The 16,552-nt window shown below is 36.4% G+C and overlaps 2 protein-coding genes across 44 annotated transcripts in view; one reads left to right on the top strand and one right to left on the bottom strand.

Annotated features, from left to right (window-relative positions):
* The window catches only part of FAM227B (family with sequence similarity 227 member B), a 202,296-nt gene that overhangs the window by 87,584 nt on the left and 98,160 nt on the right, over positions 1-16,552 (top strand). For 5 of the 43 annotated variants that reach the window (XR_011528644.1, XR_011528638.1, XR_011528631.1 and 2 more), the window contains one exon: positions 13,491-16,039. The exons of 37 other annotated variants lie outside the window; for them this stretch is intronic. Coding sequence is in view for 3 of the 6 variants with exons in the window: in XM_070581046.1 (XP_070437147.1) it covers positions 13,491-13,513 (23 nt within the window). In the remaining 3 variants the exon portion in view is untranslated. Of the gene's footprint in view, positions 1-13,490; positions 16,040-16,552 lie in introns of those variants that run through there. One more of the 43 variants, XM_070581035.1, reaches the window with a different exon arrangement.
* Positions 1-16,552, bottom strand: part of FGF7 (fibroblast growth factor 7) — a 58,925-nt gene that overhangs the window by 18,980 nt on the left and 23,393 nt on the right. The window lies entirely within an intron of this gene.

Here is a 16,552-nt window from a genome sequence, read left to right on the forward strand (position 1 = left end):
TCAGCTCCCAAACAAATTGCCAAGCACTTTTCCTGCCTTACCCTGCCAGTTCCCGTAATTACATAGAAGCTTTATTTCAGTATTTCCCAAATATTGCCTCATGGACTGCTGCATGGAATCACATAATGAACTCTTTAAAATATTTCAGATGCCCAGTTCCCACTCCTCAGGAAGTCTGATCCAATAGGTCTGAGGTGAGGCTCAGGAACCATGTTCTCATAGCTTCCATTTACTTGAGTGACACTTTTCTTTCCAAGCCAGACTGAAATTCAAGTTTCTCCATAAAGTTTCACCTAGTTTTCTATTCTGTCATCATCTCTCCTAAAGAGCACACTGCTATACTATGAATTAACACTCACCTCTATTCTTCTATTGTTATTCCTAAATTTAGCCTATTTTTTCATCTAAATTATAAGCTACTTGAGGAGACTATCTTATATTTCTGTGAATCCCTAGTACTTAGTATAGGGGTTTGTACATGGCAGGCTTTCATTAAATGCTGAAGTAGATAGAATGGTGCATGAGCCCCATATTAACTAGTATATCATATTATAAATCGACAATTGAGAGTCGTCATTCCAGGATTAAAGAATTAATGAATGTCCTAATCATACCGAATATCAAAAGAACTAAGGTTAAAAGATTGATTAACCAGAAGTATTTGTTAAATTTCCTTCTCATTTTCATTACATTTTTGGAATTTATCTAGTTAGATAAGAAGCACAGAATTCCATCATTAATTCAAACAATAATTTATCTCAGATTGTATTTCATGACGCCATCTCAAAAAAGTTGAGAGAACTTCAAACATCCCTAGTTTTCTAACCAGTTATAGGTTTTTCTTTTTTGGTTTTGGCTAAACCTCTCTTGAACCTATTTATATTTTTAGCATGCAACATTTATATGCATAACAACTTCCATGTGCTTTCTGTTTGCTGTGTAATATAGCATGTCTATTTATCTGTCCACTCCTAGCACATTAGGACTTTAAGAACTGCATGCTAGTTCTAATATTTCATGAGTTGACTAACAGGTCTCTGTTCTTCTTATCCATATTGTTCTGATTTTATAGCCATTGAATATAGTCCATCTTAATGTTCACTTTAATAAGCATTTATTATTTTAGATGATAGCCCCAATTTTTTAGCCTGTGTCAGATATATCTTACATCATTGGTTCATTTATTCAAATTCCAGGGTGTTTCCATTGTACTGTGTAGTCTTTATTAATGCTAAGCACAGAGGACAACATCTGTATTCCAGATGAAGATATATCATGTTGTTTACACAGAACTATTATAATATGTTCTGTTTTGTGTCTTACTTTCTTCCTGCTGATGTCCATTACTTTATTGGTCTTTTGGCTACAACTGCACATTAAGATAATATCTTTAGGGAAACATCCAAAGCGATTTCTAGGTGACTTTTTGTGAGGAAGTTATTGTTCAGAGCCCTTTATCTTATAAATATAATTTAAATTTTGTCACAAAGTATATTACATTTAAACTCATCTGCCAGTTTTCTGCTTACCTCTATACATATGTTCTACCTTCCAGTATTTTATCCTCATTAGCTTATTTCACTAATTTAAAGTTGTTAGCATAATTTGCAATTTTGGAATTTTCACTATATATTCTTACTGTTAGAAAATGTTGACTAAGTTGGGCCATTTTATTGATCCCTGAGGAATCTCACTGTTACATATTTTCATTCAAAATATTCAGTCAAACGAATTTCTTATTTTGAATTTGTTCCTTTTTCTTAAATCAGTGATTCTCTGGATGAAAGGCGGTGGTGGGGGGTGGGGGGATGGCTGGCACTGTTGGGCAAGAACATCTTTCAGGGAAAGAGGTTCCAGAAGCACTGGGACTTTTTAAAACTACACACACTCCATGGAGATTCTGGTACTTCCTCCCCATCCTTGGATAGTCATGCCTTGCCCATCCCATCCCTCATGGGACTTATCACTCTACTAATTAGCTAATGATACTAATAGAAGTGTTCTCTATACACAGGTATTTGGGGGTGGAAAAAGTTCACAACTTATTCAAGCCAGGTTTTAAAATGCATCTCACATTCCCAATAAAAAGGATCAGCTTTGTCCTAGGATCGCAGTAGTGACTTTAGAAAAGAAATTGTTTCTTGAACCACATCAAATAATTTTGAAGGTTAAAAAAAGATGTCTACATGCTTATTTCTTCAAAGAGCTTTAGTGAATAAATATAATTTTCCCCTTACAGAAATTGTCTTGCTTTTCCTCAACATCTATTCTACAAACATCAGAATACTTTGTAGCTACATAGTAGTGAGATGGAAAATCAGGCAGAAGGAACTGTGTGAGAAAGGCACAGAAGCATAAAACACTGTGGTGTTTTGGGGTTAGTTGGCTGTGCTTGGAGCATATACAAGGCATAGTGCCAGGAGAAGAAACAAGAAATATAGGCAGGGGCTAGATCATGCAGAACCTTATATAGCTAAGTTTGGATTTTTATCCTGTAGGATATTACCCTGTGGGGAGCCACTGAAAGGTTTAGAAAGATAATTCTATTAGCAGTATGAGAAATGGATTGGCAAGAGGCAAGACTAGTGAAGAACTGATAGCACTGGGCCAGGCAAGAGCTAATGACAGCCTGCTCCAAGGCAAGGGTGATGGGGATTGGGGATTGCAGGTGAGTGTACTGGTTTCCTCAAATAGATTGTATTTGCATAAATAGATAATACAGATCCTCATCCTGTTTTGAGTGATTAAGACACAACCTCTTAAAAGACCTCAAAGTAATGTTGATACTTAAAGAAAATGGTAATGTTTTATCTACCACAGCACAGTTCCCGTATGCCGAAATTGAATGTATAAATGCCTAAGTTAGGACCTAGAGAAGAAAATATTATTTATTTTGAAGGTAAAATCAAGTTTATGCTTTATCAATAATCTTCCAGAATACAGTCATCCCTTTTGTACATTCCAACTCTTTACTAGGCTAAGCTACTTTCATATTCTGATATCTCATTTGTTTATCTTTTAAAGTTGTGAGGGGGTTTTTTTGTTGCTTTTTAATTTATTTTTTCATTTTTATTTTCTGGTGAGGAAGATTGGCCCTGAGCTAACATCTGTGTCAGTCTTCCTCTATTTCGTATGTGGGACACTGCCACAGTATGGCTTGATGAGCTGTGTGTAGGTCCACGCCTGGGATCTGAACCTGTGAACCCTGGGCACCAAAGCAGAGCACACGAACTTAACCACTGTGCCACCAGGCCAGCCCCTAAAGTTGTGTTTTAACTTATTGAAAGCAAAGTAAGTTAAGCAGGAGAAGGAGGAAAAGAGAACAGTCATAGAGTCTGTGAGCAGACGTAAGTTAGCTTTCCTCCTGATACGAGTCACTGTGAGTGCCCTTCCCTTTCTTCCCTATGCCATTCTGTTCTGTGCCATTGAGAGTGGATCCTGCACAAGGAGTCAGGAGACACAAGTCAAAATAGAATGAGGATAGAGTTGTAAGCTATATTTGCCTGTGCTGGAAAAGAGAATTATGGGACTGGATTAAAGATATTTCTAGACCAAGCCTGAGTCTCTAGCCAGTGTGAAAAAAGAAAAGATTGCAGAACAACCCCATATTAAGAAACCTCATCTGAGAACATCTAAATTTAGTTTGTTGTTAGTGCCATCAAGCTGATTCTGACTCCTAGTGACCCTGTGTACAGCAGAGCAGAACCCAGCCTGGTTTTTTTGCATCAGCCTGTCAGCTTCCAGCACTATATCAGGCAAAGCTCCACTGCTATTCCTGGGGTTTTCATAGCCAGTTTTTTCGGAAGTGGGTGGCCAGGTCCTTCTTCCTAGTCTGTCTTAGTCTGGAAGCTCTGCTGAAACCTGTCAACCATGGGTGATCCTGCTGCTATTTAAAACACCAGTGGCATCTCGGCAACCTGCAGCCACCACAGTATGACAACCAACAGATGAGTGGTGTGGTTCCCTGACCGGGAAACGAACCCTGGCCACAGTGGTGAGAGTGCTGAATCTTAACCACTAGACCACCAGGGCTGGCCTAAATTTAGTAGACATGTATATTAGGGACTTACCGTTCATCTTGCAAAATACTTTTTTGGGAAAGGATTTTTAACAAGGTGTTTTAAATAATGGGACCCTTTTTTGTGCATTCATGTGATTAAGGTAAAACAAACAATAATCAGTTTTTCAAAGTTCTATCTATTACGTAAATCAGAGTGCCCTGATAACCGTATACAGATACTGAGCTCTTAACTGTTTGATTTTAAATTGATTTAATACAATAAGTAGCATAAGGAAATTCAACTTGAATTTTCCATATCTCTTATGTTTTAATCAAATATTAAAAATTTTGCTTAAAAAAGTCTGGATCGCCCTTACTTTTTTGATGTGTTGAGAATGTGCATACTATACCTGCACTATCTGGATACATAGTATACAAACTCTTCTAGCCAGTGTATCCTCAGAGATCAACCTCATGTGACCAAGTCAAACAAGAGTACATGGTTCTTTCCCCGGGGGTCAAGATGTGCATTAAATGTGGAGAAGTGCCAGAACACGAAAGAGGCAGTTTCTTGAATCAGTTAAAGTCTGCATTGAAAAACAGACGTGATGTCAAATAAGCTGCTGCTCTTTTTATAACTTTAATAATGACCAAGGAGTATGTCTATTTAATAGTTCTCAAATCTGAATAAAATGAATGAATTCAAGTTTTGACTGTGTACCTGCCCTGTGTCTAGTGTTGTACGTGGATCCATTGTGCAGTATGTTACTATAAAAAATAAGTTTCTAGCTCTCTATCTTTGAGAAACTAATTGTCTTTTGGGAATAAAGAGACTTATAATTAGCCCACAAGGAAGACTCTAAGTGGCAAAGTAGTAAGGAAGAGAAAAGATCAGTGTCACTAGTCCAGTCAGGGAGGACTTCTAAAGACAGGACAGCCTTGAAGAGGTCCATCAGGATGGGCAATATTTGAGTCAGGGAGAAACAGACTAAAAGGAAAATGGCAGAGGTGGGTGAGGGGCAGTGTGCAGGGGAAGGCTGGCCTCGCTGGGTTAAACAGCCTCCCTCCTTTGGGGTCTGCATGGGTGCCAGCTGTCATTACTGGACTTTGACACAGTAGAATTCGGCTTGGGCAGTATCCCTCTAAAAGAGAAAGACTGAAAATGAAATCAAGCAAACTATGAAAAACAAACAAACAACTCTCTTCTTTGATGTTTGCTTCACACACAAAGACCACACAGCTTTGGCCTCTGATATGTCTCTGCTCAGGGCAGAGAATCACACTGCCAAGACAGAGAAGCTGCACAGTTTTTACAAGTGCCAGAGGGGTTTCAGAATTGTTCAATCATTAATGTACATGACTAGTATCAAGAGTTCTTTTTTTTCCAGACTATAATGAATACAATGTGTGTGGGTTAAAATATTTGTTTTATGACTTAGCTGTTGCTAGAACATTTTTGGAATTTGCTAATACTCCCACCTCGAATATTTTGTAATGATTGCCTGGACTGTGAAGAAATTTCAAAATATAAGTAGTAAAAACAAAGGAATCCTGGTACTACAGATTTAGAGTTTGAACTAATTTGAGTACATGTATTCCAGACTTTGCAGTGTGGTCAGAGATGGCATGTGGACACCCGCTACTCACACAAAACATGTAAATTATATTTCATTCCACTAAAAATCAGACTTCACCTTTCCTTAAGCGTAACTATATGTGCATCTCAGCTTATTGTTTTCTGCGTGTGGATTGGTGATAATGTATGATGTAATTAAGTGTGCAGTTTATCCATTTCTAGGGGCATTGAGCTTTTAGGGTTTTTTCTCTTTCTTTGGAAGCTTCAGAAGTAATTTCTGTAGGTACCAGGGAAAGGATATCACTTTTCCTCCTCTCTTCAGAGTCCAGGACCTACCGCTTCCATGATACTTGATCTTCTGGTCTGACTTTTCATGCACAGGTTGCCACAGCACTAACAAAGATGTGAAGTCTGTTCTTAGTAGAGACAAACTGGGCAGTGGTGACATTTGGTGCCAAGGGAGGAAGGTGAGAGCTGTGGAAACTTCATCTACAGGCAGTGGGTGTGCTGGTAAATGTTTAACAACTGACTCTCCAGAAGAAAAGAAAAGGCTGTGATTTGTAGTATCTGCCAATTTCCATGGTGTAAATACTCCCACATGTCCAATTTCATACCTTTATCAAGCTATAAACATGGTTTAAGAGATGAACATGGAGTTGGGAAGTGATGCACACTATTGGCTCTCAGGAGCCAAGATGAGCTGGCTCCAGTCCAGCACACTGCTGCTTACAGGCCATAAGCATGGTTCGTGCTATAAACTGTAGCCTTGCCTTGGCCTCTGAAAGCGTGTAAGATCATTTTTTTTAAAGTATAAAATAATAATGTACAGCACTATGCAAATATTAGTTATAATTATGCCCCAAATTCTATGAATTTACCTAAGAGCAAAATTTGCAAAATAATAGAAGAGATTAAAAAAAACGAGGAATTTAAGATATATGGATTAAGATAAAGATATAGGAAACTGTAGTCCCTTTATCAAATGGGAAAGGGAAAGCATTTAACATGATGCTGAAATGCAGGTTTGTCCTTTGAATCACTTTTCACTCTGCTGTCTCAAGAAAAGAAAACAGCACTGCAAGAAGGTACAACATGTGAATGAAGAGGTTCAGAAAATGCACTGAATAGATTTACCTATCATAGGTCTTCTAATTCTTAGAGTTTTGGAGTTTGCTGCAGGCATCAAGTGGTTGTACTGTTACTCCAGAAAGCACCCAAAACAGAAAACCTGTTGAGAGCCTCCCCTCCATGGTTGGAATTGGCCAAACATGCAAATTTCTCCTCCAGGACAGCTTACACATGCGCACCAACTGCAATATTGTAGGAGAAACAGATACATACACACATTCTCTCTCCTGGACTAAGACTGGGAGCATTTTGCAACTTTCCAGGAAACTCATAAGAGATTTGTGAAGTTAATATTATTCTGTCTAGCAAACTCCAACCATGATTGAATCCATAGCTGAACTATAATTTTAGTTCACATTTGTATTCATATCCTCAAAGAAGCAGAGGATATGGAAAAGTATTAATTATATGACACTAATCTTTTTTTTTTTTAAAGATCGGCACTTGAGTTAACAACTGTTGCCAATCTTTTTTTTTCTGCTTTTTCTCCCCAAACCTCCCCAGTATGTAGTTGTATATATATATATATATATAATTATTTAGTTGTGGGTCCTTCTAGTTGTGGCATGTGGGACACCACCTCAACATGGCCTGATGCCAGTGCCATGTCCATGCCCAGGATACAAACTTGTGAAACCCTGGGCCACCAAACGGAGTGCACGAACTTAACCACTTGGCCATGGGGTGGGCCCCTGAGACTAATCTCTTTTTTTAAAAAAAAAAAAAGGAAAATAAGGATAATCAAAGGAACTCTCTTATTGACATGGTTAGCAGATCAATATTTTTCTGTTAGTGGTAATTTGTAGCAAATAGTCTAATAAAAAATAAATTGATGGGGCCAGCTCAGTGGCATAGTGGTTGAATTCAGCGTGCTCTGCTTTAGCAGCCCTGGGTTCACGGGTTTGGATCCTGGGTGCAGACCTACACATCGCTCATCAAGCCATGCTGTGGTGGCATCCCACATACAAAGTGGAGGAAGACTGGCACAGATGTTAGCTCAGGGCCAATCTTCCCCAAGCAAAAAAGAAGAGGACTGGCAACGGTTTAGCTCAGGGCCAATCTTCCTCACCAAAAAGATAAATAAATTAAATAAATAAATTGATTACTTATAATTAAAGAGTAGATGTTGGGTAGCCTAGTAAAAAACAGACAAAATACTTGTGCAGGAAAAAGAAAGCTCTGAATTTATCTGCAAGGCTTATTTTTCTATCTATAAATTGAATTTAAAAAATAAATTTCTAAAAGACAAGATTTTAGGAACTTCAGAAGTATCCACAACTATAACTAATCCTATTGCTTTTATGAAACATTACCATAAAGTTGATTTTGAGTTTGTTGCCTGATGTATAACATTTTCACTTTGTGTAAAAGTCAGAAAACATGGGAACAAAAAGTTTACTCTGATTTCTATAAAGACAAGAGCTTGGCAATCATAAAAAGCAATTTCTAGTCATTGCGTTCTTAAAGAATTTCTTCTAGTGAGTATTATCTTAAAGTGCATGAAGTGTGTTGAATCTTAAATTGGGAAAGAGGGAACAGGAGAATCTTGGATGAAAAATAATCCAAATAAAACTGAAACCTCTAAATGATAATTAATTAGAAACACAAGTTAACTAGACTGGAAGTGCATGTTTATGAGTTTAAATGACCTTTTAAGATGACTCAAAGCCAAATAATAGCTTATTTGTGGATTATAACCATTTAAATGCACTATTTGTTTGGTTCTTTTTGCCCAGGGAATCAATAGTTTATGTTGATAATTATAAATACCTTGACTTATCCATCTGATTAAGCTGAAAACCTATCTCAGCACCTTTCACCAAGTTTTCAGAGAATTTTTACATATTTTATCTCATTTGATCTCCCAAACAACACTTTTGCTATGGAGTGAATATTATGACAGAAAAAATCAATGGAGAAAGTACTACCTAACCAAAGAAAAATACCATCAGTAATAGGTTTAATACATTTGATGCTAACATTAGCACAAAAATTAGATTATTTTAACTGTTACATATATGTTTTGTTTTCCTATTTTAAACTCTTTCCAAAAATACCCCATTTAATTGAGGACTACAGAGACTCCTAGCTTTCTTTAATATAATGCATTCACAATGTCTCTTAATTTTAAATAATATAATAAATAAAGCGTCAAAACTCGCCTTCTGTTTTCTAAATACTGAATTAATGATGCATTGGAAATTTACTGTCATGGGTACCTTTAGACTACTCTAAAGATTCTGAAAAAAATCACACTCATTTTATAAACTCTTTTTCCAAGTCTGCACTGTGTGGCTTCTCTCCTCTTGAGAAATGGAAATGGAAAAGTTTCTGTTGGAGGAATTTGAAAATACATTCATTCTTATAAAAACTATTGCTGTAGATTCTTCAGAATTGATACAAATAGTTATATTTTACCAAATTTCAAGTTTAGTCTTCTTGATTTTTATGTTTTAGTTAATAGTATCACAATTTTCAAAATGATTTAGCTTTTAAATTTAAATGCCTTTTAATAAATTCTTATTTCTCATCTACATCTAATTAGCACTTTCTATGAATTCCATCTACAGGATAGTTTGCCCATTTTTTTCCACTTCTATTACCAACACCATTGTTACCGTATTTGGAATGTTACTGTATTAACTGAATTCTCTCTCTTACTTTACTCTCTCCCCACTCCAATCCACCCAATAAACAGCTTCCTGCTTTCCTAAACAAACAGCACTGTTTATAAGCTTTTAATAGTTCCCCACTGGCCATGAAATGAAACGCAAAGTCCTTGCCTTGCATTAAAGAGTCTTCGTATTTTAGCACCATAGTGTAGTAGTGAAAACAATACGGCTTTGAGACATGGCTTTAAATCTAAATTAGTCTACTCACCAGCTCTGTGCTCTTGGGCAAGGTGACTAACTTTTCCAATTCTGAGTTTCCTTCTCTATAATATGGAAGCAATCCGATCAATTTTTTTTTTAATTAGATTAGATTACATGTGTAATATGCTTAACACAGTGCCAAACACTTTGTGGGAAAAGTAGCCTAGCCTTTTCCAGTCCTATCATTCGTCAACAAAGTCAAACTGCCACTGATTCTCACAACTCAACCTTTTGTTCACTCAGCCTGCAAAGTGACCTCCCACACTATGTTCATCTGTCAACATCCTCTTCATCTTTCAAAGCAAAGCTCAAGTGCTTGATCCTCCCTCATTTTGCCCTTTTCAGAAATTCCCAAAATATATCTCTCACTCTTTCAAGAAAGAGCACTTGTTTTATCCTGGCTTATTTTGAAGTTACTTGTGTAGTATGTTGTCTTTCCTTTCAGGGCATTAACTTCTTGAGGCAGGAGAGGCCAAAAAATGTAATCCTTGTGGATCCTCCTTTTATATATATAGCCAAATGCTTGCCCATTTATTGAATGAATGGAAATATAATTTTGAGTAAATTTACTTCAAATATGTTACCTACGTAGTATTATATTTTACTTTAACCTTTCTTAACACTGTCAAGTAATTTTCATTGGCAGAAGCGACCTGTCATGTAAGACACTGTCCAGCTGCTTTCTCTTTCCATTATTTCTTTCAACTTCTAAATGTAACCCTGCACTTCTTAGTTCTTTCACAAAAGGTGCTATTATGATCGTCAAACACAAAATGGGAATTTGGGTAATAATTCAGGTCTCAGAGTGAAATAGGGTAAAAAAATGAAACTCTGAAAAATTAACTCTTAAAATATTATGTGTCTGGAATAAAACCTGAAAAAAATCTCGATAAAATGTGCTTAAAAAAATAGAATTCTCTAATATAGAGTCTAGACTTACTTTAAAATTTTTGAATGTCTCAAGAGTAAAAGGCAGAAACACATGAAAGCATATAACAGCATGTTGAGCCAGTTCTTAGTTATTTATGTTAATGGAAAGCTCTTCCAGAGTTTTTCTGATTTTCCTGGGTAGGATAGTTCCCATTCTGGAGCAGTTTCTAACACATTTTGAGCTTTACAGTGAAAATTGGAAGGAGCATATTTCTGAGTGCCAAAAGAAACAAGGAATAAAGCCATGGTTCAGTAATAATCAACAGTGAAAGGATGGCATACTTGAGACATTGAAAATTTTGTTCTACTGACTATACCCAAAGTAGAGCAGTTTTCTTAAGAGCATGTTTTAAAAATTTCTCCTGCTTTGCACAAGAAAATACCAGGCATATCTACTTAAAACACCAAAAGCATTTATTTGTTTTAAACACTGCCATTTAAAAAATATGTATTTTTAGACATGTGAGATGTTTGGTAAGAAATTAAATTGTTAAAAATATTTCTTAAAGAACTTTTTCTATAAATTCTTTTTTATAACTGATGATGGATCTAACCACAAATTCAGTAAAAAAAATATTTGTCTTGTGTTTCTCAGAGTACTACATTTAAGCACCAATATAATATAGCACTTACTACTTTAACATGCTCCTACTACATTTCCATTACTTAAGAGAACACACAAATTGTTTTTAAAGATACTGGCTTTTGATGTGCTTTTTTTTGCACATGGTGTTCCATCAAAAAAAATAGATGTTTAAAAATTGAAACCTACGTAGAAATACAGATTGACCTTGCTTTACATGCCAGATGAATTCCTGACAACTCTAAGTTCTATACACTAGAGATACCGTGTCTGCCCTGTTAAGCCTGTGTATTCCGCACCTAGCACAGTGATGACACGTAGATGAACAGGAATGTCATCTAGACTTAAGGTGCCTAATCTTTAACATGCACACGAATCACCTGAGACGCCTAATAACAACAGAGATTTTCATTCAGTGGGTGAGGATTGAGACTTAGGAAACATGCTTTTAACAAGTAAAATTGGTGATCCTAAAATGGGCAATCCCCAAACTACACTTTAAATAATACTGCTCTGTAGGGACAGGGTCCTGGTTTTCTATCTCTGCTCCCTACAATCCCTGGAACTGGCTGATGGAGGATGGTGAGACTGAAGGCCTGTATAGAGTGGTTTAGGAGGACAGTTGTGGGGAATATCTAGATCTTGAAGATCTCATCTAGATTAAAAGAACAGATAAATTGAGTGGAACCAATACTTTCTCATTAATAGGGAATTTCGTAGAAGAACTGAATTTACTTGAGGATATGGTAATAGGTAAATATTTTCTATATACAGACCAAAGACTTAAAAAAATATTGGCTATCATTATTATTACCAGGATTTTTATGTAGGGTATAATTAGTGTTTCTTCCCCACTCCCCCCCCCCCCTTTTGTCTATACTATTTTTCTGAGATTAAACTGGAAATGGGGAAAAGAGGAAATACCACATGGGAAAGACTTAACAAGTGCTCTTCCCTCTGTGAATCTTTGGGTGATGCATGATATGTTTCAGGTATTGCAAGGCAATTTATTAGTCCTTATTTCTGATGATAACATGCTAACTCTACTTCAATATGGCATGCACTCTTTTTTTTTTTTAAAGTGTGCCCTAGCGATGTGTTGTCCCCTTACTTAGACAAAGAAAGGGAGAAAGATCAGCCAGTGGAAATACACAGAAATGTGAAAAAGCCTGAGGCACTTGAGGCACAGCAAGCAGTAATGTACAGCTAGAACAAAAGGAAGAGGGGAATAGCAAGCAATGTTGGAGCCAGGTGTTTGGATTTGACCCTGTAGGCATTGGAAAACCATCAAACTGTAAGCATTATAAGTAGGACTACAATCATCAGATTTCAGTTTTAGAAAGAAAACTGAAAGACACATTGACAGTCTGGAGGATGGCTTGGAAGCTGAGAAAATGGAGAAATGTAGATCATTTAAAAGATTAGTGCAATGACCTTGGAGGGAGGTGATATGATGAGAATGTTAACTAAAGTAGTTTATCAATTGGAGTAGCTTGGTAGTGGAAGAAGAGAGGAAAGGAAAAGGAATTAGCCTTTGCTGATAACCACCTGTTATATATACATTATACAGTTTAAACTTCATACAACCCATTTTACAAGTGAAGAAATTGAGGCTCAGGAACATTAAATTTCTAGCTCTGAATTATACGTGAACTAGGAATAAAGCAGAATTTCACACCCAGGCCTGTCAGACACATCTTTTCTGTTGAACCACACTGCCTCTCCAGCCATATCAGTTTCCTAGGAGATTTGAGGATCCAATTTGAGAGAGAGATAATTAAGCAACAGAACAGTAAGACTCAGTGACCAACAGTGAGAGTTAAAGGAGATGGTAGAATGCAGGGCTTCCAGTTGGGTCAACTGAGTGGATGATGGCATAACTCATGTGAGCAATACAAGACAAGAGCAGGTTTAAGGAGGAAGATAATGAGTCTGTTTGGGAACATTCTGAACTTGAAATGCCTGGAAGCCAGTGAGAAAATTATCTAGTAGCCATTAGATATATGGACCAACGGCTCAAGAAAAGAAAGAGGAATGAAATTTCAGATTTTAGGATAATCAATAATGGGTTGTAATCAAAGTCATGAGTCATGATCAAATTGCCCAGAACTATATGAGTAGAAAAATAGAGAATATAAAATGGAGAAATATGCTATAATTTTTCAGTGACCTCGTTGCAACATTTTAGGATGATTTTCCAAGATTGTTTATAAAAACCACATTTCCACAGTTTTAAGAGAAAGGAGAAAAGTCATTATTATATTAGCAGCACAATTTTTAACTAGAGCAACATTTTATAAATTTGGGCCCTCTGGAAGGAAAACCAGATTAAAGTGATAAAAATCCTGACTTTGGAATATTTAAAATATTTAAAGAGATTCAATCTTTTTGTCTATACAGGTATGGAAGCAGAGGAGGCCTGACTTGGCAACAGTTCATTTAAAGAGACCTGGAACTTTTAGTAGACAAGTTTAAGATGAGCCAACAGTGTAGAACATCTGCTCCAAAATATATTAGTGGCAAGTGATCTGCCTTGATAGAAGGATAGTGTTGCTGAGGAAGCAGTAATTCTGTTGTTCTTGGCCTTGCCCTGCTCAATTTGGAGCACTGTGTTCTGGGTACCTCATCTTAGATGGCATCCATAGAGGACTGGTGGATGGTGAGAGGTTAGGAAACTGTATTTAAGAGTAATGGTTGAAGGAATTTACATTGTTTTGCCTAGAAAAGATAAGTTTACATAGAAATATACCTGTCTTTGTACACTAAAATCATTGTGCTACAGAGGATGATTTACAGGTATAAAACATGTACTAATTCATGGTCTTATTTTAGACTTTGTATAGATTGATTTCAGGATAGTTCTATTCCATACAGAAATAAGTAGCAATAAGTGTTAGAAGCTCAATATGAGCCTGTGTAGATGGAAATCACTTTTAGTCGCAAGAAAAGCTTGGACTTGGTAACATCGTCTGAGATAGTGCTAGAAAGAGTAAACAATTCTCTGTCCACTGGAAGTATCATTCAAATATCTATCCCAGTCCCTATCTACTAGCCAACCCAGCATTTTAAATAGTGAAAACCACTTAAAATTGTTACAATACCCTAAGATTTTAGAGCTGAAAGAGACCCTCGTGAACACCTGGTTTAATCTTCTTATAAAGAATTGAGGCTGAGAGAAATTAACCAATTTGTAGTTTATAATACAAACCACAAGTAGATAAGGAACTAAAACTCCGGCCTAATGATTCCTAGTTCAAGTGTGAAGTTTGCTCATTGCACTAGCTGAGTAATTGTTTAAGTGTTATTAAGGGCATCCTTTACTCCTCATTTTATAAAATATTAATTATAGAAACTCCTCACTTATTTTGAAGTCACTTACCAAACCACCCTCAGTTATGGGGAGTGTCACCAGAAAATAAGCATAAAGGTTTCTAAAGCACAAAAATAGAAGTCCTAAAAACTTACATACTAAACTCATTAACTTTATGCAAATTGGAAGCCTCACTCAGGTCATTTATTTCAGACGTTAGCTCTATTCAAAGTTACGTAATCCTTCTGAGCCTTTATTTCCTCATTTGTAAAAGAAAAATAATAATGCCTGCTTCGTTCGATTATTTTGAAGATTAAATTAAGTGTCACTTGTGAATTGCTTAGCTTTGTGCCTTACACAAAGAAGTGTTCCATAAATGTCAGACATTATTACTATTCACTAGTCTTGTGTTGGAGATGTAACATGGTGCTCCTGGCTTCTGCAAGAGAACAGGAATGAACATTTTAGGGAAGAACCAAGTGACGGTCTATACCTAGTTCATGGCCAGCTATCACCCCATCCGAACAGTGGACAGTGATCCTTGCTCCCCTAAGCCAGAAATGGAAAAACCTTCTAGCCTCAACATTACTCATCCTGGTACTCCATACAACAAAGATCTCTCACAGAATAAGGGGAAGAAAGGATCCAGGTCCACCCTAATCCTGACACAACCCTGTCCTTTGTTTCCTGGAGTAGCTTTTTGATGTTTACCAACTCTTCCTCCCCACAAATACATATACACATTCATGAGCCTAAAAATGCTTTATACAAACTCTGTGACCTCATATTGCTATGGCAGTGTACCATATGTTATCTCAGAAACAAAACATCTGCACAATTCATAGGCTATATGTTTTATTGATTTAACCACAACTAAGGCTGTAATCTTGTTATGGTAAAGTTACGGGGAAATTATATATTGGTCGTGGTTTAAATGAGTTAAGTCATAAAACAACAGAAAACTTCTGAAAAGTTAACAATAATATTTTATAAAGTTATAGCTGTTTTATATCTTCTAAGCTACTCTCCCAAGCATATCTTTTGAATTATTTGCAAAAGCCTTTTTCCCATAGGACTTTTTCAAAATGTGTTATTCTCTACATGGTTATAATGGAACGAACACCACCTTGGAATGTCAGAGCAACGGTTGGATTCTGGTGCTGTGCTGGCTCTGCCACCAATGACCTTGAGCAAGACAGAACATTCCATCCACTGCCTCTGAGCTAAACTATCACGTCTCCCTCTACCTCTGACTTAGACTTTTCAATTGTTGAATTCTCGTTGTTTCGTTAGAGATGGAAGCCATGCTTTTCGCTCAACACTGTAATGTTAGTCGTAGAGTATACCTTCTAAGTGAGGCACCTTCACTTCCCACCCACATCACACTCCTGCTTAGTAGCAGCACCATAGCAGCACTGGTTTAGTGTAATCTCTGGGGTCAGATAGCTCGTGTTTGAATCCAGGCCTTGCCAACTACTGCCTCTATGACCTTGGGTACACTGGTTAACCACTTTGTGTCTGCATTTCCTCATCTGTAATATGAAGATAATAATACCTACCTCATGGTAGTTGTTTTAAGGATTAAATTAATAACTATACCTGTGAAGCACTTAGCAGAATAAAGTCTCTATAAATATTATCTCCTATTGTTATTACTATTATTAGAAGTAAATGTGTTTTTATTCATTTAGTCATCCAGCCATTCAATTAAATGCCTGTAAGTCATTGTGCCAAGAATATGCCGTTGTCAAAAAAAATACTGCAATTTCTTTGACTATTGTAACTCTATCAGTCTAGATGAGAATACAAATTAGAATGTTTTCTAAATTTTCAGATTGTAAATCCCCCAAACACTATTTTAACATTTAAAAACTATTTTATTACTATCTTTTTATTCTAGAGATTTTTTTAGAAGGAAAAGAATAGAAACATTTTTGCAAACATTTTAATGTTTCCAGAATAATTAAAAGTACATTATTCAAGAACTCTTATAAGCCAGAATGATTCTGAAATTAGCTATAGATCAGAGAGACTTGGATGTGCTAAAGTAAGATCTTAAAGACCAACTGGTCTTCTAAGTCATTTAACATCCCAGAATTCAGGCATATGCACATAGCTAGCCTCAGTGTTTAAAACAGAACTCATTATTGAC

This window comes from Equus przewalskii, chromosome 1 (assembly GCF_037783145.1).
Source record: "Equus przewalskii isolate Varuska chromosome 1, EquPr2, whole genome shotgun sequence".
Classification (NCBI taxonomy): Eukaryota; Metazoa; Chordata; class Mammalia; order Perissodactyla; family Equidae; genus Equus; species Equus przewalskii.